The sequence below is a fragment of the Lonchura striata genome, chromosome 12, assembly GCF_046129695.1.
Source record: "Lonchura striata isolate bLonStr1 chromosome 12, bLonStr1.mat, whole genome shotgun sequence".
NCBI classification, from domain to species: Eukaryota; Metazoa; Chordata; class Aves; order Passeriformes; family Estrildidae; genus Lonchura; species Lonchura striata.
This window is the reverse complement of record NC_134614.1, coordinates 2274905-2300030: the sequence shown is the minus strand read 5'-3', so window position 1 is coordinate 2300030 and position 25126 is coordinate 2274905. Positions and strand designations below refer to the sequence as shown.

Here is a 25126-nt window from a genome sequence, read left to right as displayed (position 1 = left end):
CCACTGAACCCAGGGGTCTGTCCTGCCCGAAAAGCCACCTTCCTTTCACCCCCCTTCCCCACAAGTGATGTTTGAAGAGTGCCAAGAACAGCTGCTCAACCTCTGGATTTGGGAGACAGGGCAAAGAGAAGATTATAACAGGCAAGCATTCAGGAAAAAAGCAAAATTTCTCATTTTTCACTGGTTTCTTTCATATTCCTATTTTCTCCCGCTTGCAAATGAGACAGAAAACTCCTCATTCCTGGAAGATTTTTTTGCAATAACCTTTTTTTTTTTTTTTTTTTTTTTTTTTTTTTTTTTTTAATGTTCAGTATAAGTCTGAGGAAGAAGAATGAACCTTAAGAAGCCTCACAGGCTGCTGAGAGCTAACGCCGCAGGGAGCAGGAGCCCAGCAGCAGCACGGGCGAGCTCCCACACATGAACCCCTGAGCCTCCCAAAAGAAAGTTTTACAAATGCCCACGTACCTGATGGTCCTGACAGAAATGCAGTATTTCCACATGAGGTTCCACATGGCACTGCCATCCCCCTTCATGCTGGGGTGTGCAGAGCAGAGGATCCCCCGCGGCTGGGACAGGGCTCGGCAGCGCAGCAGAGCCAGCCCCAGCTCTGATTCACCAGCTCCAGTGATTCCTCCGACCTCCACTCCAGAGAGCTCCCAGGGAAGGCAGCTTTCCCATCTGCAGTCTCGGGTTACTCCTTTCTCCAGTGATTTATAAGATTCGGTGTTTACATTATTTGCAAGCCAGAAAAGATTATTAGAGGCTGTTCAGAAAGCTCTGTGTTACACTCTCTGCCCTGAGCTGCCAAGTCAGAAAACTCTACCTAGGCAGCACCTGCAGAAAGTTATTCCCATTTATTCCTCTTCAAAACCCCCTCCCCAGCCCAGTAACACTGCCCTAGAAAATCCCTTACGAGAGCTGTAAGTGCTAACCCAGGACATGCTCCATCAAATGCCTCGGGCTGGTGGAACCCTCAGCTGTTTGCAAAATTTTCTGTGTACTGTAATAAACTTTTTGGTGCCAAAAAAAAGTAGTGAGTCATTTTCCAAAGCTGGATTTGAAGGCATATGAAGAAGTCCTGGCTTTCAGTGCTGAGTATCAGCTGTGACACTCAGCCTGGAAATGACAGCAACAGTAAAATGGCAAGATCTGATTAAAAAGAAACCCCAAACCAACCAACCAATCAACCAACAAAAAACCCCTGAGAAAACCCAAGAAATCCCCAAATCAACCAAAAAAACCCAAAAATAGATTATGTACGTGGAATCCTTTTGCTGTGCCGAGTAAGTTTAAACACACAGCATTTATTGCCAAAAGTTTCAATTAATTGAAGCCCCAGAACACACTCACATGGCAAAAACTTTGTTACTGTTGTTGTAGAGACCAGCCCTTTAAATCCTGCCCTGGCATCTCCAAGACCACCCTGAAAGTCAGAGCTGTTGCTCTGACAGATTAAAGTTCCCTGAGCCTTTGCTCAGCCCATGCTCCCTTCTCTGCACAGGTCAACAGCACCATTATCAGGGGCCCTTCTGGACATCAGATGCATGTTTATATTATAAAACTTAATTAATCAAGAAACCAAGTTCATGCTGTTTCTTCACAGAGCAGAATCAGCCTGTGATTAACTGTCTGTTTGCTGTTGCATAATTCCATTTTCTCTAAGGCCATTTTGCCCAGGGTCTCGTGACTGTTTCCACTCTTTGAAATAAATTCTGCTTTAGGAGTTCCTGATAATTGTTCCTGGAGCAAACTATTGATGGCTGGTTAGGAAAAGTCACACCAAGTTCCACAGCACACTGTACATTTAAATCAGGTGCCTTAATGAAGGAAAATTACATTAGAAAACTTTTATACATCTGTTCCTAACATAATCACAGAAATATATTTCAATGCTGGAAAAAGCTACGTAAGTTCAGGCAGCCCAGCTGAACCCTGTCCCTCTCCTTCCCTCCCTCACTTCAGAGATGAAGTGCCTACAGGAGAGATTTTCTGGTTGTTGTACCCTGCACACTTGCAAGATTTCATCTGGCATAAATAAACCCATTATATAAAGAAAATAAAGGCCATAGTTTCTTTCCTGTGCAGCACAGAGGTATCAAACAGCACCCTCAGCTGTGCCAGCTCGCTCCCTCTCTTTGAGCCCAATGCTGAGCCCTCAGTGCAATTGATGTATTTAGATTACACCCTCCTTGATCCCCCTGCAGTCCCAATATTTTGACAGCACCAACATCTGCAGGAATAGCGTTTTTATCTCTAAAGATAGATTCAGTGGATGAGTTCTACAAGAGAGCCAAGTAGAGCAGAGTTTTCATCACCTCCTTCAGCCACGTTTCTAAACTTTGTGGACAACCAGCGATCAAAGGAATTAAAACGACGTGGGAACACCACGGGGCAGAGGTGAGATGCTGCGGGGAGACTGGTTTTTGATTTGGTTTGGTTTTAAAATCATTGCTGCAGCACTTTCCATGAAAACCAGACCATTACATAGTGTAGAGAGTATTTCAGCTCCTGAGCTGAGCTCGTCCACTGATTTCCCAGAAGACCTGGACAAATCCAAGCAGCTTCTCCTCTAAGCAAGTAGGGAATATTATTATTTTTTATTATTTTTGTTGTTGTTATTACTACTATTATTATTCTGCAGGAAATACATATAATTTAATACACATCCAGAAAATGCTGCACACTGTGCAAATCACGTCATGAGCTAATATAAGTCATAGCTCAGTTCTGTGATTAGATCTCTGCTGTGAGAAAGTGCTATTTATTCTGCTGCAAATATGAAGAAAGGATTGGTGTGAATGCTCCTTGGGATGATATTTGACAGGAATATTCAAGCCCACAGCATCCTGCAGAGCCCGGGGAGGGCAGGGCCTGGCTGGATGTGCCAGCAACACCAGGGAATAGCTGCTGAGTGCTGTGAAGAACTGGAGATTAACAGAACCTGACTCTGTCTCTCAAAAGCAACTCCTCTGGAGTACCACCAGCGAGGAGGTCCCAGAAAGGATGGCCAAGAGGAACCGAGGCACATGAGCTGTTTGTCAGTAGCCAGAACAATCCCACTGAGAACAGAGGAGCTTTTCCAGGAGCAGTGGGACAGTGAGGCTTTTGTCCGGCTATTTACTTCTCTCCCCTTTGTTCCAGGGACATCACCATGCTCCAAGCAAGGCATACATTTGCATGTCAAGTGATTTCACAGTTTCGAAGCCTTGTTTGCCTTCCCTTCAGGGAAAGGACGAAGGGAAGGCAAACGGGATAAACCCCAGCACTGCAGGGGCTGTGTCTGCCCTGGACATGGATTTTCCATTTTGTCCACCCATCACCACCTCCTGTCAGCCCTGCAGTGACCCTGCAGCCCCACACTCACTCGCACAGGCTGGGCTCTTTGGAGCTGCCTGCCTGGGCTGTTCCTCCCCTCTGGGTGTGGATGAGAACTTCATCACTTATCTCTTGCCCTTGCAATAAAACAGATTCCATTCGCAGCACATCACTGCACCCACCCGAGCTCAACTCCCTGCACGGATTTATTCATCTGCTGATTTTTTTTTCTCCCTGGAAACCTTTCCTAGTTCTGCCCTGCTTGCAAGAACCCACAGCAGCTCTCCCTCTCTGCAGCCCTGTGTGTCTGGACCCATGACAGTGCCCCATGTAACACAAGCTCTTGAGTCCTCCCAGTGTGCAACAGGAAGGTGCGAGGAGAAGTTCTGCCTCCTTCCAAAATTTCTTCCCACTTCAGGACTGTTTTTTTTTTCCAAACCCAGCACCACCAGTGGCCACACTGCATGCCTTGGACCTGCATGTTTCTGCCTGCAAACCAGGGAAAGCGACTCTCAGCTTTGCAAAACATTTTGCATCTCTTCTAGGAGGAAATCCGTAATTCCAACAGCCACAACTACTAACTCAGAGATGATGCTGTGGCTTTTGGGAGCTGAGCACACAGTGGAGGTAGCTGAAGGTGGGTTCCCATGAACTGCAGGATCAGCAGAAAGGCTCTGCTCAGCTGCTGGGGCTGCAGGGGAGCTGCAAATGGAGGGTTTGCACCAAGGCAGCCTGGAACAAGAAGACAGACAAACAGCTTTGGTTCTGCTGACTGCACACAGGAGCAGGGAGCTGCTGCAAGGCAAACAACTGGAAGAATCAATATCACAGAAACACTGGTAAAAATTCACCAAGTTTGCCAAAGCCCTCAGCTTGGCCACTGCCAAGCACATGCCACCCATTTTAGGGACAATAATGGGATTCTCCCAATGGTTTTGGTTCCTAAGGGAATCCAGAGCAATGGGGAGCAGTTAGAAATCCCTTAAAACCCCAGTTCTGGGGGGTGGGGAAGGAAGAAAAGGCAGAATAGAATCACAGAATCATTTAGGTTAGAAAAGCTCTCAAAGGTCATCAAATCCAACCATTCCTCAGCACTGCCAAGGCCACCACTGAACCATGTCCCCAAGTGCCACATCCACTCATCTGAAACCCTCCATGGAGAGGGGCTCCACCACTGCCCTGGCAGCCTGTTCCAACCCCTTCAGTGAAGAAATTTTTCCTGATATCCAACTAAAAACCTGTCCTGGCACAGCTTGAGGCCATTTCTGAAGAATGGAAGACTTTTAATCTCTTTTCTAATTTTCACATCGGAAACAAAGCTGCTACAGGCAAAGACACCACGAGGGAGATGAATCACTCTAAGTATTTAAAAATGCTGGAGCTGAGGTTCCTTTACAAGTTGGAGGTGGTGTGTTACTTTTAAATGCTATTAATAGAAAGGCAGGGCTTAATTTGGAGTCTCACACTCCATCACGCTCCCCCCTCTGGAGATCCACTTCTGCTTGGCAGCAGGGCCCGCAGGAGGGTAAGCAGAGCTTGGTGGGTGCAGGCAGGGAGAGGAGCCAGAGCACAGCAGCAGCCAGGACAATGGTTCTGCTCTGGCTGTGGATGAAGCTGCGTGCCCTGGCTGGCAGCATCTCCTCGGTGTGGGAGGTGATCAGTGCAGCCCCTGCGCCCAGGCCCAGCCTCAGTGAGCTCAGCACAGCATCCCTGCCACAGGAACCTGCCCTGCTGCAGCCCTCAGGGGTCAGGAACACAATCTGCCTGGATTTTTGAAGCTTTGCCACAATGAAATGGTCCCAAAGCAGGATTTGAAAGCATTCCTGTCCCGATGTACATTACATTTGTAGGTCGTTTGACAAAAGGAAAATGTGACTGCTGGAGCCAGCCTGGTTTGGGTTGTCAGTACAGTCCCAGACCTATTTTTAACTTAGGTAGCACTCCCCTTATACAACAGCTATTACCAATTAAGGATTGCAAGGAGTCGTGCAAATAGATGGAGTTTAAATTTTTCTCTCAAAAAGCATTCTGGATTTTTGGGCTACTTGGGGCATCTTTAAACCTTCAACCTGCAACAAGCCAACATTTTGACTTAGGAGGTTTTAATAAAATATCTTCACCATATATTTTCCTCCCAACCTTTGCTGCATTCTCTTCCATCCCCTTTGAAACTTCCTTTGCTGATTTTTCACAAACATTCCTAAGGAAATGCAACCCCTGGTGTTTCCTGGGAGCTGACAGCGTTGACATGCACATGCCAGTCCTGCTGGGGAACAAAGCCAGCCTGGACTTGGCATTTTGCTAAAGGGCATCTCCCCTCACCCCCAGAAGGTGGAGAGTTTGGGATCCTTGGCAGAGCCCCTCCAGCACCCTCCAGGCTGCAGCTTCTGAGAGACTCCTGGGATGTCTCTAGGCCACCACCGGGCTCCCTGTGCTGTGACTCAGACTTGGACAACGATCAAAGGAACTCAGAAAGCTCCCAATTCCCCTCTGCAGGGCACAGAGCCAGAGGCACAATTAAAATGTGACTGCTCCAGGGGCTGCCCATCAGCTGCATCCAAATACAGGAGACTGGAGAGGGAAAGAAAAGCCTGGCAAACTCTGAGTGCTCCAGGGATCCACCTAAAGGGCAGGAACCCCCAGCACAGGCACCCGAGTTCCAAAAAATCCCCACATCAGCCTTCAAAGCTGCCTGTGGAAGGTTAAAATCCGTGCAAGAGTGAGGAAGGGAGAACCTGAGGGCTCACAGATGGTTCCTGGGTGAGAGGGAAGGGGGTGGAGAAATTGAAAGTTTTAGGAAGCCTGGAGAATTGATGTCATGAGGACTGCAGAGAGGCAGGGGAAAGGCGGGGAAAGGTGGGGAAAGGCAAGATGGGGAAAGGTGGGAAAAGGGAGAGGGATAGGTAAGGGAAAGGTGGGGAGAAGGCAGGTACACACACGAAGAACTATCAGGTGTGAAACCCAGTTTAACCTAGTGCCAGCACTGGTCCAGGGAGAGGCATCACAGCCCAACAGACTGTGCAGGGCTTGGCCCAGCCCAAATCCCACTGCACACCTCGGTGGAAGCAGAGGTGAAGCAGGCAAAGCAGAAGTGTGGCTTTCAGGCAGGTGAGCAATGAACACCTGCACAAAGACTCTTTCAGACACAGGACCATTAGCGACATGGCAAGGAAGGCTTCTGCCAGACTAGCAGGTATTTGGAGTGTTTTCATTAAATTTTCTCAACTCAGAATCACTTCCCTGAACACAGAGCAATCCTCTGATGGCATTTAAGGCATTTTTGCTACTTTGTGCATTTATTTGAGGGTTTGCTCCTAATCACTTTCATGCTGACGGTGGGGATACTGCAATGTGTGCTGTTTGCAGGCTGTGCTTGCAGAAGAGGTGGGTTTGGGAGGTGGGGGAAGCTCTCAGCTGCTCTGCAGCTGCAGCAGCCTGGCCAAAGGATCCTCTGGAGAGGGAGCTGCTCCAGAGGCACATGACTCAGCCCTGCTCTGGATGAAGTCACTGTCGAGTGAAAGCAAACTATTTGTTTCTACCAACATATATGGTGAACTCCAAATGCAAGTTCAAGGCAGAGCTCCAGCAACTCTCCCCACCCACTTTGCTTTTGTTTTGTTAGATATGCTGCAAAGGAGCTCTTTAAAAGAGTTTAAGTGACAGCAGGAGATGCACAAACACACTAACATCACTATCCAGCACTATGCACAAGCACTTCCCTGCCTTCATGAACCAGAACTTCAAGGATTTTTCCCCTTACTCCCTGTTCCTGAGGTTTCTAATTAGCATAATCACCACCAGGAATGTGGGATTATAGGACTGTATATAAGTTTTCCCCCTTCATTAAATCTGTTTTTAAGTAATGAATTTAATTATGTAGTGACCCATAACCAGGGAGTTCTTTACACCTTTTTTTTAATGCTGCCTTTCCCTTAAAGGGAGCAGCAGCCCTGCTCCGTGCCAGTCACCCACACATCTGAAGCCACCTCACACAACCCCAGAGCAGAGTTCACGCTGGCAGCACAAGGAGTGAGGAACAAAGCCTCTCAAAGCATATTCTTTTTAACAAAGAGTTAACCCAAAGGACAGCCCTGACACAGATCACTTCAAGCCCTTGCCTTTGAAACAGCGTCTAAATTAAGGCTGGCAATTCCTTTCATGGCTTCAAATACTACACATTTATCCAGGATAAGAGAGTGGCAGAGAGGATGAGCACAGAGCTGCAGGTGCCCTGCAGAGTGCAATATCAGAGTGGCTTCTGACACTCAGATACTCTGATATTCCAGGGTGGCAGCAGTAAGCTGCTCCTAGCAAGCCAATTCATGAAAGCATTTTCATTTTTAATCAACACTGAAGCATCCTCATGGGAATGAATCATACACCAAAATACAAACCTATTTTACCCAGAGATGGGCTCAAGCACATGAATCACTCTATCCTGAAGCAGGGTGCTGGAACTGTGAGTCCCAGCTGAAGAGTGGCAGTAACAATTCCAGCTAATCCTGGCTTCAAAGAGCCAGCCACCTCTCACTTTGCTTATTCCACTGGGGTGGCTCATTACAAATGGCCTTAATTGCTCTGGAAGGGACTCGTGCCTCCTTTAGAGAGACCAAACCAAGGAAAGAAAAATTGAAAATGACAAGAAATATTTTAAAAACAGTTTTGTTTGCCAAACAAGGCGTTCCAATAAAACAGCCTTTACAAACTTGGCAGTTGCTTTCTGTTTTCTGAAATCCTCCTGTTTTAGCCAGAAGAGAGAAGACATTCTGAGAGGGAAAATCTGCAGATTACAGCTGCCCTCGGTGCCAGTCACACATTTCCTCACCTTCTGCTTGATCTTTAATGCAATGCTAATGGTAACAATTTCTAGCCTGGGCTATTACCCACCAGCTGGCAGCAGCACAGCACGGAGCTTTCCCCCCTGGCTAAGGAAAATCTTCACTTTCACATGCTAAACCTGGGCTCACATGGGTTTATAATAATCCTGGAAGCAAAGCATGAGACGTTCCTCCTGCCAAGACCATAGGAACCCAACAGTGATTTGCTCATCTGACACTTTATTCTGCCACAGAAACACATCTCAGCACCCTCAGTGTTTGTATTTAGAGGGTACCAAAAGCAGCCCTCCAGTGAGGGATTCTGACCAAAATGCACTCGGTGTTACTGGCAACTGAAGAGCACTGAAATCTCATTTTCATGAATCACTGAATTACCAAACATTTCCTGGAGTAGGTTTCTACCCCAGGCCCTCGAGTTTGCTTTGTGCAATTTGCTGATATTTGGATAAATCAGGCTGCTGGTTCACAACCACATCACTGGAGGCACAAGCACTGTTACCTTGTAGTTGCTTTGTTTTGTGAATGTACATGGGATGGGCAAAGTCCTGGTGACTGCAGGTGCTGCCAAATTCAAGGAACTGAAAGCGTGGTTGGTGAATTTCTCCCCGTTTCCCCCTCCCCTGGCTGTGTTGAGAGAACAAACTCCAGAGAAACTCTCTCAGTACACGTGGTACAGAGAGAGCTCTGCCCTTACCTGGCATTTCTTTAGGAGTGCCACATGCCCAGCTTGCTATTTTGGAGCTGGATTTTTTACCCTGTATACATAAATAAACTTGCAAACCCATCCTAGTTCTCCTTTCTCCCATCACCCAGGCTCAGTGTTTGCTTGCAGTGCCCCAGCTGGCACTACAGCCAAGCCAGGGAGGGGGAATAGCTCATTTTTCCTTGTCCTCCATCTCTTCCAGCCCCACAGCTCTGGACAGTGGGGCCACCACAAGCCCCAACACTCCCTGCATGGAATTCTCTTCAAGCCCAGGGATTTCACTTCCATGGAAGTGCACCCCAGAGCAAGATAAAATTATACCAAAAATCAGAATTGTCCAGGCCAGGCAGGAGATCCAGACTCACTGAATTCTGGCTGGAAAAGCCCTTTAAGATCACCAAATTCAACCACTCCCTCAGCACTGCCAAGTCCCCAGGTGTCACATCCATGTGTGTTCTGAACGTTTGCAGTGATAGGGACTCCACCAGTGCACTGCTCCAATGCTTGACAACTCTCCATGAAGGAATTTTCCCAAATATGCACCCTGAGCCTGCCCTGGCCCAGCCTGAGGCCGCTCCCTCTCCTCCTGTCCCTGTTCCCTGGAGCAGAGCCCGACCCCCCGGCTGTCCCCTCCTGTCAGGAGCTGTGCAGAGACACAAGGTTCCCCCTGAGCCTCCTTTTCTCCAGGCTGAGCCCCTTCCCAGCTCCCTCAGCCTCTCCTGGTGCCTCAAAACCCTTCCACAGCTCCGTTCCCTTCTCTGGACATGAACCCACAAGAATTCCTTGAATAATAAAAGCTGGAAAACACAGCTGGACATCCCACCATGGAGCAGCAAGTCACAGCTTCCAAAGCAACCAGGAACATTTTCCACAGCTCTGAGCAGTGACTGCAACTGAAAATCAGGGTCAGGCAGTGCACAGAAGGAAAGAGCATGGTCACTCCATGGAAATGTTACCCGAGTCCTGTTTTTGTTATCTGTTACCTCATTTTATACATAAAAACAGGAAATATATTCATGGGGTACACACAAACCCTCCCCACTGCCCCTGGGCTCTTTTCCAAGAGCATTTTAAACAATTTACAGTCACTAATAAAAAGTAATTGAAAGTCTCCAGAAAGTTTTTTTCTTTCTTTTTCAGATGATCTTCCTTGCATTTAAGGTTTGTTATTCTGAAGCTTTTCACACTTGCTTGTGCTTTAACCAACGAATTATTTTGTTTCAAATGCGAGGAAGTCACAACTTTCCTTTAGTTTTCCTTTCTTCTCAAAAAGACGAGAACAAAGTGCTTCTCTGTGATACTGAAGTGCTTAAGGCCTGGTTTTAGTGTTGCTCATGCAGACAGAAGATTCAAACACATCGAGGCTGTGATGGCAAGTAAATTAATTCTCTGGAAGGAAATAAATGGGCAGCCCTATTGCAAGGGTTTCCATTAGGAGATGTAGAATAACTCCCCAGTAATTCATTTGCCACAAAGCTGGGATTTAGCCAGGAATCCAAGATAGAAAGCTCAAGTTTAGTATTTATTTGTGTCAAAACAGTCTGGCTCCATTTCTATTATTTTATATGGCTTCTCAGCAAGGAAAACATCACAATGGGCTGAGACTAGGTTGGGAATTTTTTGGCTTGGCAGTGGAATCTGTGAAAAACTCCAAGGAGAGGAGAATAAAGCTGTCTTTTGAAACTCCACAAGCCAATGGTCACAGATGAGGGTCCCGTGTTACTCAATGCAGAAAGTGTGGGGCACCCCTGAAACCTTGAAAAAGATTGGAACAGTTCCCTTTTCCAGCCTTCAGTCGCTGCATAAAAAATTCAACTGCAATTAGCATTTAGTACAAAGCACTTTCTGTAGGCTGACAATAGGTAGCCAGGGCAGAAAGTGTACGTAAGGAGAACGGAATCCTGTTTTAGAGAATTGCACAGGTTTTGTTCACAGGACGGGATCCCCACTTTCCCCCCAGCAAATTCAAACCCATCCAATTCCCTCTGCTCAGCAGTGTAAATCAGGAGCAAGGAAAACGAAGTGTAGATTAAAAAGCATCAGGGTAAGTTCAGGGACATGTTAAATGGAATTGCTTATTTTGCTGTTCCATTAAATAGCCAAGCTCAATGCATCTGACACCCAGACCTATTCTTTACGATCACCATTCACCATCAATCATTTAAGCTGGGTGTCAGACCTGTCTAAGTGAAGTGCCCATTGCTCTGAATGACTCTGATGTGTACTTTTTGCTGGGAGGGAGAGTAAAATGAACTATTATATTGCTAAATATCTCAGGGAAATAAAGGGTCATCTCTGCGTTCCATAAATTCCCATGACATTTCAGTTAATCTGCCAGTGTGGTGTACAGTGTGGACACTACAGCACAAGCTACTGTGTCCAAGGATAAAACAGGAGGGAAGAAAAAGTCCCGAGTGTCAGGTGATGTGACCCAAAGTAGAGGTTAAAACCAAACAGCACCCTCACCTTCACGTCTGCATGCACAGAGACAGCAGCTGATAATTAATGCCATTAAAAAAAAAGAAAATAAAGCAGCTTTACGATCTTTGTCACAAGTTCTCGTTAACTGCCTACCACTCCCTTCTCCTCGGGAGAACAACAGCGAGGAAAAACCCCGGTGGCACCATGTGCCGAAGAGCATCGCCGAGTTAACGTTTTCTTACCTTTTATAGAAACCATGGAGAGGCTGGAGACATAAAAACTGCCAGTAATCCAAGCAGAAGGCCTTCAGCTTCAGCATTTTGCAGCGCCGCCGCCGCCGCGGCTCCCCGCGCTGCGCTCGGGGCCGGGGATCGCCCGCGGGCCCCGCCGCCCGCGGCCCCGCTCATACAAAGGGCCGGGGCACAAAGCACGCCAATTCACGGCCGCCCTTTGATCCCCAGGGCACACAGTCCTGCCGGGCGTTACACAGAAATCCCGCTTCTCCTTTCGGCTTTTAGGCCGTTCTGAGCCCCCCCGGACTAACAGCGTGGAGAGATCCCAGCTGCGGGCTGTGATGGAGCCTTGGAAAGCATCCTCGGGGCTCCCAGAACTTCGGGAAATGCAGGCAGTGATCTCGATGGGCTGTGACACCACTGCCCGGTACCCAGAGCAGAGCTGTGATCAGCACACCGGGCTGCAGGCGTTTGCCCTTTTCCCTGTTTCCTCCCCCCCGTTCATCAGCTCCTCCTGTACCAGCACATCAGCTCCATTGTCTGCGGCACCTCGGGAGCCGGGGGCTTCTCGTGAGGGGAGGGGAAAGGAGCGGAAAAAAGGAGAAAAGGACAAGAAAGAAAAAGGAAAAAAAAATAAAATAAAAAGAAGAAGAAGAAGAAGAAGAAGGCAGGCAAGAGCTCAGAGCCTCCCGCTCACACACCAGATTGTGCTTATCTGGTTCCCAACGCGCTGTGCCAGGGAGCGCAGGGGGAGGATGAACCAGCCCCGAGCCGCGGGCGGCAGCGGCACAGCCCCCGAGAGCGGGCACGGACGGACAGACGGACAGACGGGCAGCCTGGCGGCGGGCACGGACAGACGGACAGACGGACGGGCAGCCTGGCGGCGGGGACCGACAGCCCCTCCGGGAATCCCGGCGGAGCATCCCGGGACATCCCGGCAGCCGCAGCCGCTCCGGAGCTGCCCGGGCTGGGGGTGTCACAAAAGCAGCGTTTGCAATCGAAACCTCTGCCGGGCACGATAAAAGCGGGTTGCTTCTGTTCTGAGAACACGGGAGCACAAATCTTTAAAATTTTCTATATTTTACCGTGGCCTAATTCTACCAAGTCCCTCCCCTCCCCTCCTCCTCCTCCTTTCCTCTCTATCCCAACGTGAACTACCACGGGTGAGAATTCTGGGACGGAATCGCACAGGGCAGGATTAGATTAGAGATTAGGTGGGAATTCCTCCCCGGGAGCATGGGCAGGCCCTGGCACAGGTGCCCAGAGCAGCTGTGGCTGCCCCTGGATCCCTGGCAGTGCCCACGGCCAGGCTGGACAGGGCTTGGAACCACCTGCAATAGTGGGAGGTGGCTTTAAGGGCTGGGCTTTAAGGTCCCTCCCAACTCAAATCAGTCTGGGATTCTATAAATCTCCTGGGATGGAAGAGACCCACAAGGATCATGAGTTCAACCCTGGCCCTGCACAGACACCCCAACAATCCCACCCTGAACATCCCTGGCAGGTGTTGTTCCTGCAGCTCTGGCAGCCTCGGGGCTGTGCCCATTCCCTGGGCAGCCTGGGCAGTGCCCAGAACTCTCTGGGGGAAGAACCTTTCCCTGATCCCCACCCCAACCCTCCCCTGGCACAGCTCCAGCCCTTCCCTGGCTGCTGTCCCTGGTCAGAGGGCAGAGATCTGTGCCCACCCCTCCCCTTCTCCAGGCTCACAGGATACTCCAAGTTAACAACAGCACAGAACTGCTCCATTGCAACAAAAAGGACTGGCACACCAGATATATCTCTGAAAAAAAAAAAAAATCTTAAAAAAAAATTTATCTAAAAAAAAATTTAAATTGTTGCTGTTGTTAAATAGGAAATGTCCTGACATAGACAAATGCTTGTGTCCAGTTTGCTGTAAGTTTACTCTTCCAGCAGCTACAATTTGGCTGTTTCTGATTCTGTTTCATTTCTGAAAACCCTTGACAGGAAACATCTAGGCTACAGCTTGCACTGCTGTCAAACAGGTATAGAGGGACTTGAGAGCTCAACAGTCACAACAACAAAACTAAAGGCAGAATCTGATGAAATGCTTCAAAACTGCTATGGTACTTGGACAAGTGTTTAAAACAAACCCAACAAACAAAAAACCCAAACAAACCATAAAACACCCCCACAAACCCATCCCCAAAATGCCACAAGAATTTTAACGCTGTTTCAAAAATATGCAGAGAAAACCAAACCTCTAAGCCTCAACCTGAGGCTCTTTTCTACGTAGACCTATCTAGTTCCCCAAGTGCTTGGATAATAAGCTATATTTAGGGATCTATATAAGCTATATTTAGGGGTTCTGGTTTCCCTCATTGTCACTGTGCAGTTACAGAAGCGCCTTGAATCTTCTTAGAAAACTGCCTTGTGTAAGTTTAATTAAATGGAATTATAAATATATGTGAGCAAGAACTGGCAGTTTCTTTAGTGCAGTAAGAAATCAGGGGGCTATGCTTAGACAGGGTCACACTTTGTGTGGTACTTCCCTAAAAACACCTTCTACAGGACAGGGCAGGTGGTGGGAATAACCAGCTCATGAGAAAAGCAACTTGGAGTGAAAAAATTTGTTTGACTGGGGCTTTTCAAAAAATAATTTCTTGTGAAGATTCTCCTTCAAGTTCCCCTTTCCTTGTGCTGCCTGCATTTATTTGCTGGGATTTGTTTCAGAGATGCACCATGGCTGGTGACTCCTAAGCAAACACAACTGGTTATCTGTGAGAAGCAAGCAACATCCCCCCCAACAGCACAAAACACTACCCAAATCCAAGCCTATTTATCTTCCTGGACTCATATTCCCTTGGGCTTCATTAGCTTGGCAATTTTCAAGTCACTGATGCCATCACGACGAGGAGATTTAGATTTTCTTATCAAAAATCTTTCATCCCTGCTTTTCATCCACTGTTCTCCAGGGTGATTTCATCTAAAGAGGAACTAAAGGAAGGCCTCCTGGCACTGCCTCCTGCCTTGGTAGTGCCAAGATGGTAAGGCAGCGGCAGGGAAATCCTTTTTCCTTTGTTTCTTAAAAAAAAAAAAAAAAAAATCCCAACCAAAAAACCCCAACAAAACAAAACAGCAGAAGGGAAAAAAATAAAAAAAAAAGAAAGAAGAAAAGAAATTGAGTTTTCTGTGTTGTAACATTTTTGTGCCTGCATTTTTTTAAGAAAAAAAGAAAAAGAAAAAAAAATGGTTACATCCCATAATCAAGGCCAGCTATTCCCAGGATCAAGGAAAAAGGGGAAAGCCAACCCTGGACATGAAAGCTCAAGAGACGCCAGCCAAAGATGCGGTCCTGAAATGAGACTTTTCAGGAAAGTTTCCCTTTGTTCAAATTGAAAAGCAATTTATTTCTCAGCATCATATCCTTTTCAGAAAAAAAAAAAAAAAACATTTATCACCCTAATTATCTATTTCTAAGCAGTGGGTTTGGAGCATAGGAGCCATGTACCCATGGATTTCCTGACAGCATCCAGCACCGATTATCCCACCCTGGCAGAGAAAATGCTAATGAGGACTTTTGCAAATGAAAGGCCCCACGCTCCCAACACGTTCTTCATTTTCACTTGTCTTCCAGAGGAAAACAACAAAGGAAATTAAGCTTCATCTCACGCTCAGCCGGGATGTAGAACTGGCTCTTTCAGAAAGGCATTTACCAAAACCTTTGACTTACAATTCCCAGGCCTTGGACAAGCAGGGATTTTTGGATGTGCTGTAGCTCCAGCACTGGAGCCATAAGCAGTTTGCTGAGAATTTCTGCAGTCACTCAGAGTTCAGCCTCTGACAAGGCTTTCAAAAACAGCCTCTAAAAAAGGGGCCAACTGGAAATCAAACGTTGCACCACCTCCTTTTTTAGGGGTGGTTTTCTTGCCAACCCCTGGAGCTCTGAGGCTGAAGGAAAACAATCCACTGAGGGATAAAATAACCCCAGCATGAAGCTAGTGCCTGCTGGAGTTCCTGCTGTACTGCTTTCAGAAGTTGGGCAGACCAGGAAAATTGACTTGTCTGGTGACAGTCTTTCACAAAGCACTAATATTGAATTGCTGTTATTTACTCAGTTAAACTTCTAGAGTGATATGCTAGGAACAATCCTGAAAAATTTCACTTCCCCAGAAAAAAGGTGTATCCCCTATATAGGTGTAGCACAGAAATTGTAGTAGTTCAATTGCTTTCCACAAGTCTTTCAAGACTCCAGGGTGAAATACTCCACTGGCCATGCACAACAATTCATGGTAGCCACTCGTGTATTGTGGAGTTCAGGAACCTCACGGGACTCAGCCAGTGTGGATCCCATATTCATCCACGATGCCCTGCACACACCACATTAAAAAGGGGAGGAGTACAGAGCAGGGCTACAAACCCAGGGTTTGGGCAAGCACGAGGTGCTGAACTTCTTCCAGGAAGGCTGGAAGGCCTTGCTGCTCCCAGGACACCGCAGCACACAAAAACAAGTGCAGGAAGTGGCCTCCCATCAAAGCTGAGATCCCTCCCTGCCCTTGCAGGCATTCCTGGGTACCACCCCTGGAGCATCCCTGCCCCGCCAGGGCGGGTGGAGGAGCTCACACAGAGCCCTTGAGCTTGGGGACACCCCAAGGTCTTGGTGACAAGCTCTGCAGAAATGCCAAGAGAGTCAGGACATAAATCCAGGTCTCTTCCTCCCATATTGACTTGAAGGGCAGCTCTGCTGCCTAGAAACCTTCCAGAAACTCAAAACAAAGTTCTTTGGCTTCACAGTTCTGCACTCCCCCGCAGATGAATTCTAATCACCATTTGATCCCACCCTTTATTTTTGGTTATTAAGCCACTCAGCTGCCAAAGTATCCATGCAGAAGTGTAGGAAGAACTCTGCTGTTCTTTGAATCCTGACTGTCCCTTCTGCACATCTGTTCTCTGGGCTTACACAGCCACTGGCTGATCAACTTGCTACAGAAGATGACAAATCCGCCCCAGATATCTGCAGAGCTCAAACATTTAAATTTCCAGCTAATTTGGAACAGGCCAGGCAATTCAACCCTCCAGAAGGGCCACATTAAAATTTAGATATTAGGAAACAAAATATGTTTAGATGCCAGCTGAAAGCTGACAGAGGCCAACTCAAAATATCCAGAATAAATCCTATGCAGGCTATGAAAGAAATTGTGCCAACCAATATATACATGGATATAATATGCCAATGTTTTCCTCTTAATAATGGACAGAAGCAAATTTTTCAGATAACCTTTACTCTTTCCAGTGCTGAGTGGTTCACTGAGGGGAAATGTCCCTTGTGTTGGGGACAGGAAATTTGTGAGCAGGCAAAATGCAAGAAGAGTACCCTGACTAGGAAATACCTGACAGGACATTGGGTCACGTTAATTGGTGCATTCCATTTTCTGGGTTGTTCAAAGGCCAATTTGCTCAACAGGTTCATGAGAACACATCCAGTAAGAAGAAGCCTTCCATTATTTTTCATTGTACTTAATAAATAATGGCCTTAATTCTGTCTAATCACAGCTCCAGAGCAGGCTTATTTAACCTGCTGAAGTGGACTAGGTGTCACATGTTCTTTCCTCTATAACTATTTAACAATAAGAAAAATTCTCAGTTTTATCTGATAAAATCTCAACAGTTTTCTTCAGTTTTTCCTCTGTGATTGTTTCAATCCAGATTTTTTAAACTTCACAAAGTTATTCAAATTGTAGTTAAAGAGTGGCTTTTTTAGATCCTTGTCTTGTCACCCCCAGGTATTAATTCAGCCCAGTCCTCAACATTCAGAAGGATTTACTGCATGCATCTAATTCCTTCATATTCCTCACTGATGACCTCCTCCCATGGAAAAACTACTCCATGGAAGAAAAAACATTGTAATAATATCTATTTCCAGCCTGGAATAAAGGTGGCAGCAATACCTGGCTCTGGTAAATCACACACCAGCAACACAGTTCTCTTGCTAAAACAGATTTGCAGAGGAGCATAGCAGGGGGAAGTTGGGATTTTTCCTGCATTGTCCTGCCAGACAAAGGGCCAGTGTTCCCATCACACTGGGAATGGGACAAAAGTACAGTGGGGACTGAACGTGCTGCAGTGCTGCTGTGAGAGGACAAAGGGAATATCACAGCAGAGGACAGGCTGCTAGGAAATAGCAACAAGGCAAACGCTTCACTTTCAGAAGACTTTACAGTGGGTAATAATGGAAGATTAATTACAGAGGGGCCTTAATTTGAATAAGGTTAAACAGAGCAGCTCCCACCGTTGTGCTCAAGCAAGGTTCAAGTGACATCATGTGGGAAAAAGTCACATCCTCAAGCCAGACCATCTCCAAAGAAAGACTTGTACCAAAGCAGCTGCCACTTTGAGAGGGAGGGACCCTGCCCCAGCTTCATCAAAGGAAGTCTGTGCCTTTGATGCACTTTTCAGTGTGTAGGGATGAGAATAAAAGATGCAAGGTACCCATTTGATATGCAGCGTTAACAGGGCCAAACATTTCTTGCTAAATGGAGTGATCAAAGTAAAACTCCATTTCTGGCCTGCCTCCTGTGACAGAGCTCCCTGAAGGGTGGGTGCTTTTATCAAAATGCTGAGCAACAGAAACACCAGTGACATCTGCACACAATTGTCCCCAGAGCAGCACAGACCTGCCAGGACAGGACAGGCAGCACAAAGGCTGTACAGATCTGAGAGAGAGGTGGTTTGTGCACAGCCACACCTTCTGTCCCTCCCCTTCTGCCCAGGGTTGGAAGCCAGAACGGAAATTCAACTTGGAAATCCCGGAAAAGAGCAAATTATCCACTGTGAGGAATATCCATCCATCAGGCCAGTGCCTTTGCTGGCTGGCACTGCAAGATGAAGCTGTGAGATGTGCAGCTGGTGCAGAACAGGGCATTTCTGGCAGCTCAAGCCCGCAGACACCAGCTGTGATTGCTACAGTACCTGAGTGGGTCAGTTGAGACGCTGCTTCCTGTTTCCAGTGAAGTCCTGAGGTGACAGCAAAAGAATAAAATTATGAAGCATTAAAGTATAAACCAAATTAAAAGCACGAACTATTCAAAAATTCTATGTCCTTAAATATCAACGACGTTACATTCTCTTCCTTCTTACTGACATTTCAGAGTACTTAGCATGCCATTAAATGTGAGAGTAAATAAAAATACCCAAACAAAAAACCCATCACCCTTTCCTAGATTAGAGGGAATCAGAGAAACATTTGTCTGAATAAGCCACAATCTGATCAATTTTCAATATTCTAAAAGCACTCCATCCTTCTGTATCTAAGTGAGTGACTTCTACACTCTGGGGATTTCTGCTCTCTGCCCAAAAAGGGACCCTGTGGACTTGTCCTGCAGAATTTTTGCACCACAGAGTTCAGGTAATTGTGAGGACTGAAGAAGTTCTCTAAGTATGCTGACTTTTGAGCAGCAATATTCAACATGCAGTGTGGTGTAATTACCCTTGCTTCTCTGAGCATAACTCCAGGTTTATTATAATAACATTATATACATGTAATATAGAGCTCTATTTTTAGAGTTTTTTCACAGGCTGTAATAAAACATTAGCCAAAGCCCCACCGTTTTTAAATAGTCACTTACACTCATCCATTTCTATCCCTTACACGAATGGCCACAGATCAGCCTTTGCTCACAGAGCCATAAACATGTACAGCCTGTGGAGGTTCATAAAATTCACATTAGAATTGCATTAACTATATTTACAGCGGCCATTCATAAATCAATGCAAATCTTTACTTTGAATCCCAAGATTCCTAATTTGTTGACAAAAATAAACAGGATGGTGTGAAGGGAGGAGGCCACAAAAACAGCAAGAATTAGCTCTAAAGGAAGGGAAACAAACCACATTGTCCAAATAGCTCTTAACTAAAGCACTAAAGCTTTAAAATAGATTTGGGGAGCTTCTGCCACCCTGTAATTTGTTTGCTTCCCCCGCTCAGGGTCTGTGAATAGTGCTGAATTTTGAGGGGGTGGCTCACATATGCCAACCCTGTGGCTGGGTGTTGGTTTAACCAGGGAAAAGGGTGAACTTCATTTACTGATAATTCAGCTTCCTGCTTCCCTCTGTGTGCTGGGGAGGTGCCAGCCTGCTCACTCTGTGGGGCTTTTGCCTTGCTTTTAACCCAGACTTGCAGACAAAATCTGCTGGGAGCAGTTTTGGCCCTTGGTGCTATGAATAAATATTTCTCAGACAGAGAAATGTCTGTGTGCAGCAGGGCTGTGCTGTGCATACTGAGGAGATGCTAATGAGCCGTGATTAGCCCCAGCCCCAGCACAGCCCTGGTGCCACTGAGCACTCCTGACCTGGGGACTCCTAGCACAGTCCCCAGGAGCAGGATTACAGCTTCATTAGGAATCTTGGGTCTCCTTCCTGAAGTCAGGCATCCCAGGTACTCCCCAGCACCCAGACTCTCAGTCAGGAGAGGCACGTGTGTTTCTGTATATAAATACACCTATTTTAATATATACAATAATATTTTAATATATAAAATAATATAAATAAATTTATATAGAATAAATAAAGTATAATACACAATATATTAATATACATTCATGTATAAGGCATATTTCTATATTAATATAGAATATATTAATATATATATTTAATATATCTAAATACACCTGAGAGCACAGCTCTCAGCAAAATACCCCTCCTAGAGGCACAAACCACTCCTCAAGGCTGGGAAAGCCTTACAGGATGATCTAACGCTGACACTGTCAGGTCCATCCCAGCACATCCCCTCAGCACTACATCCAGATGTTTTCTGAGCACTTCCAGGAGTGCTGATTCCAGCACTGCCCTGGGCAGCCTGGGCCATTCTTGTCAACCCTTTCAGGGAAGAAATGCTTCCTAATATCCAACCTAAACCTCCCCATATGCAATGTCTATATGATTTTTTTAGGTGAAAAGCGGATATAGGAACAGTGGCCTATTTCAGCTTTTAGGTGAAAAACATCTATAGGAAGAGCTTCTGAAGCTGATGTGGAGAAGTTCCCTGGATGAGGCAGATCCCCACACTGTGGGGAGAAAGATGGAAAACAAGCCCTACACAGAGGGCTGCACTCCCAGAATTGTTATAGCTCAGCCTTTTTACCTGGCTGCCCAACCCAGACCCAGCCTGGCACTGTGGAAAACCTCAGGAGCACTCTGACAAGATGAAAACCAAATTCCTGTTAGAGCAGCAACAGGAGAAATCAAGTTTAAATTCTACCGACAGATCTGGATTTAGGGTATGGAAAGTTAGTTAATTCTTATTGAATTTACAGAATAGTATAATCACATCATCACTCCCCTTCTTTCTTTCCAGCTAAAATCCCATTTAAGTCTTTTGATTTCTTTCCAAACTGTTCAAAGATGGAAAATTAATTTAAAGCATGAAAATAACCCAGATTCTGAACACAATGTCATTAAAGCTGCAGCAAACAAAACATCTCATTGCACATGGAGTCACTTCAGGAATGATAAAAATATATCTAATTGAGGTTGCTTCAAAATAAGGTTTGCTCATTTTGTTCTGCTTTTTAACAAATTGACTGGACAGGAAAATAAAATAATGCACTGCTGTGAACAAAGTGAGCTGGAAGATCTGACACTCCTGTTTATTCCTAATGGGCACTGGCTCAGGACATTTGTGTTCCAAAAAGAAGTAGACAATATCTAATGATGAAGCCATTAAAAAGATACTGTTAAATATAACGTACTTGTCTATATATGTATAATTTCCATTGGTATTAATAAAGATAATTTTTTAAATTCCCAATGCACCATTAACTGCAGATCAATGTCCAAGGCTTTGAGTGAAAATTGAGCTGAAACAGAGCACAGACTGCAGAACTGCCTGGAATTCTCTGGGAATGCTCCTTGCAAGGTCCTGCCAGGTGTGCAGTGGAGGAAAACTGCCCCAGTTCCACCATGACTCAGCTGAACCTTGCACATTCCTGCCATTCCAGGGAAAGGCAGAGGAATGGTGGCATGACCTGTAACAAAACTGGGCACACAGAGGGATTATTTACTGCTAGCATGGTCAGCGTGGAGCCTGAAGAATGTGTGCAATTGTTGTTAGTAACAACTGCTGTCAAGGCTAAAAGGATTATCCAAAGTATGGATATCCACAGCTCCTGGGTGAGGAGCTTGCCCAGAGCTTCCATCTGTGGCCATCAGCACAGGGATCCTGACCAGCCCACTTCTGCAGTGCATCATGCAGGAGAAAATACAAATATTTCCAAGAAATCACTGGTCTAAAATTCAAACAGTAGGCTTTGGGCATCCACAGACAAAAACTATAAACACAATTCTAGTCAAGAGCTCTGTCCTGGAGCACGAAACAAGACCATAGGCTCCAGCTCTTGTTATTGGCACTGTGTGGTGAGCAGAGAGCATTCCCAGCAACTGGGTATCTAAAAGATCTTATTCCACAATATTTTAACAGATTGAAGGGAAACACACAATTAGCTCTTGGCATTTTGAGCCATGACACAAAGCTCTGGTTTATTTTGCTTTCTTTTTGTGATGAAAGAAACTGTTTTTTGTAAATACAAAAATCAGTATAACTGCAGATTATTTTGGCAATAGTCCAAGATGGAGTGTTGTCAGAATCTGAGGTATTGATGACCCCGAGATTGTAGCAAGTCTCTGTCTGTCAGCCCCCTGCCAAAGCAGAAGCCATAATTGGTCTGTGCTGGTTTCCAGGTTGTTTATTCTGTTTATCTCTACCATGTTCTGCTGCCCTGCCCAGCTCTGTCCTGCAGGGCAGCGTGTGGGGCTCTGCCCTCAGTGGGATGTGACAAACATTAAATACCAGAAACTCCCTGGGCTGGATTTACAATAACGTGCCAATATCTGTCACCTACGTTGGACAGTGTGTCCCCAGCCTGAACCAACAGAGAAATGCCAACACCACAGTGAGACATGGAGGGCATGAAGAAGGAGAAAAAGGACAAGGCACACCCAATTTCCTCCATCTTGTCCCCTTTGGACCCCTCATCTAGAATCCTGAAATTTTACTTTTGCACCCATGCCACACTTAATTATTGCTTATATCAAACACTCAGAGCTGGTAATTGATCCTGTAAGATTGAAAACTCTTTTCCATGGGCAGAGATCACAGCCAGTGTCTCTGGGGCTCTGTCCAGGGGGGTTCCTGACCCCTGCCTGGGTCCCAGGGCAGCCAGAGGGAAGCTCTGGATTCCCACAGAATGTGACACAGAGAGGGTAGGGAATGCACACTGGAGAAGTGAAAACCTCCAGAGGTGTTTTGCTCAGCAAAGACAGCAGACAATGAGTGTTATTGATCTGTGAGTGCTGCAGAGCCCCCCAGCTCCTGCCCCTCTTGTGCAGGAGTGACAGTGGGGATCACTGAGGGTCTGGGAGATGTCCCTGTGACTGCAGCAAGCCCCGGTGGGACAGAGCCACCCACAACTGTGCTGGGGCTGAGATGGGTGAGCTGCACAGCCCAGCCCCGTGCCCACACTTCAGCCTTGGGTTTACCTCTCATAGGGGAGGGCAGAGTTCTGGTACATTGGGCTCAGGCCACACTGCCCCCATGTCCCAGGACCTCTGTGACACTGGTCAGATAAGCCTGGTCCCCTCCTTCCAGCCCCAACAGGGTTGGTGGAGAGCCAGAGAAGCCCTCCCTGTCCAGAGCCTAGATAAGGCCATGACCCTTCCTGTTTGCCCTCTTTCCCCCTGCTCTTTCCCCCAGACCTCATGGAATAAAGAGCTGGACAACTACATTGGGGTGAGAGCCTCTTTTGGAATCTTTGCCCATCTCCTGATGTTCCTCCCCTCAAGGCCTCATATCTCTGGGCTAGCCTGATAATTTAGAGGGGAGAAACATCAAAGTTCTGAGGAGGTTCTTGCTGGGCTGATGGATAATCCTGAGGGAGTCCCCACATTGATGGCTCAGCCCAGTGCCTGCCTTCCTTGGGGTCCCCTGGGCAGCCCCACTCTCCAGGCCCAATTTCCCGGGATAATGATGAGCTGGGCAGCAAAATCCCTTCCCATCAGTGCAGATGGCTGCAACTGCTTCATTAGCTGCTCAGCAGAGGACAGGGGAGACCCCAGCACCACTCCCTTACTGCTGGCAGAGCCTACAAATAACCACACAGCACAGGCACACATCGTGCAAGCAGCCAGAAAAATATCCAACTTGAGAAAAGCCAAGATATTCTTCTGGCACGGAAATGCACAGTGGTGACAGATGAAATAATTGCAGCTGAAGCAAACCCCCAGCTTGATCCCAAATAAAACTGCTTAAATATATTATCTTTTGGCTAAGAAGGGAGATTCACTTGGAGCATCAAAGTACAAAGATATGCTGTCTGCAGACAGCAGCTCAGAGGGGTGTGAGGGGAAAAGGCAGCTCTGAGCTCTGTCAGAGCCTCGGTGCTTGCAGCGCTGCATCCCTCTCACACTGAGGGAAGGAATGCAGAATAACACATTAAATATTTAAGACCCTGTCTGGGGTGTTGCTCAGCAAATAATTGCTGCTGCTTGGCACAGTTTCTTCCCAGGAGCTGGCAGCTCACGGAAGAAAGGGAAATCTGCTCACTGCAGGCTGGTGCTGTGATGCTGCACGTGTTCACATAGAAAGGAGGGCTAAACTATTTCTTTGTACTCCAAAGTACAGCTTCACCAAATGGAAATCTTCAGCCTGGCTTGAGGATGGTGTGGCACACCACTGATCCCAGTCTCAGTGCTCCATTTGGAGAGAAAGCCCAAAGCATCCAGTCCCAATAGGCAGAAAGGACAGAAGGATCATCCTCAGCCAGGACACCCCATCCCTCAGAAACAAAACCAGAAATGATAATCCAGCCATTAATCCTTTCATATCCCAAGCCATCAGGGAGGGCTCATTCCCAAAAAACCCCAAAGTGCCCTGAGTTCAAGGGTCCCAGGGCCTGGCAGTCCAGCTCCTGTCACACTCTCTCACCTGATGTCCCCAACAAAGGGCCCTGAAGGAGCAAGTTGTGGGAAATTCTGATTTGGGTGTCAGGAGCAGAAACTGCTGAAGGGCTTGGTCTCCTCCCAGAGCTGGGAGGGATCTGAGGGAGCCCTGCAGCAATGCTGTGCTGCTGTCTGGAGCAGCCTGCACAGACCTGCAGCCTGGCCTGCATTAATTAATTCACATGAACAGTGTCAGTCAGTCCAGCACTGCCAGGCACCCAGGCAAGGCAGTGCCTGCCTCCCTCCTTGGTTGCAGGGATGCTGCAGGGACAAAGCAGGGCTAGAGCACAGGCAGGAGCTCCCAGGGACGCTGGAATGGCCCTGGCAGCTGCAGCAGCAGATCCAGCTCTGCAAAGCTGTCTCAGTGCCGATGGAAAAGGGGAACAGCCCCGCTCCAGAGGATCCCGTAGGGCTGCGAGGGTGAGTGGGAACCAGCACTCCATTGATAGCAGCCATTGGACACAACTGAAAATGCACCTCCAATTCTGCCTTTCTGCTGGACAGACACTTTTATAGCTGTGCTTAAAGGACTGGCATGGCTCACCCATGGAAAGGCAGCTTTCAGAGGGAAGGGCCTTAAAGGATACCATGGAAATTCCTGCTTCTCATTTTCTCTTCTCATACATTTTGTTCCAAATATTTTAATGAACCATTTAGACAAGGAAGTATTT

At 46.8% G+C, this 25126-nt stretch overlaps 1 protein-coding gene across 4 annotated transcripts in view; it reads right to left on the bottom strand.

The window, feature by feature from the left end:
- The window catches only part of IQSEC1 (IQ motif and Sec7 domain ArfGEF 1), a 167904-nt gene that overhangs the window by 116747 nt on the left and 26031 nt on the right, over window positions 1-25126 (bottom strand). For 2 of the 4 annotated variants that reach the window (XM_021544790.3, XM_077786043.1), the window contains one exon: window positions 18435-18479. The exons of 1 other annotated variant lie outside the window; for it this stretch is intronic. In XM_021544790.3, coding sequence (XP_021400465.2) covers window positions 18435-18479 — 45 coding nt within the window. Of the gene's footprint in view, window positions 1-11519; window positions 11624-18434; window positions 18480-25126 lie in introns of those variants that run through there. One more of the 4 variants, XM_021544793.3, reaches the window with a different exon arrangement.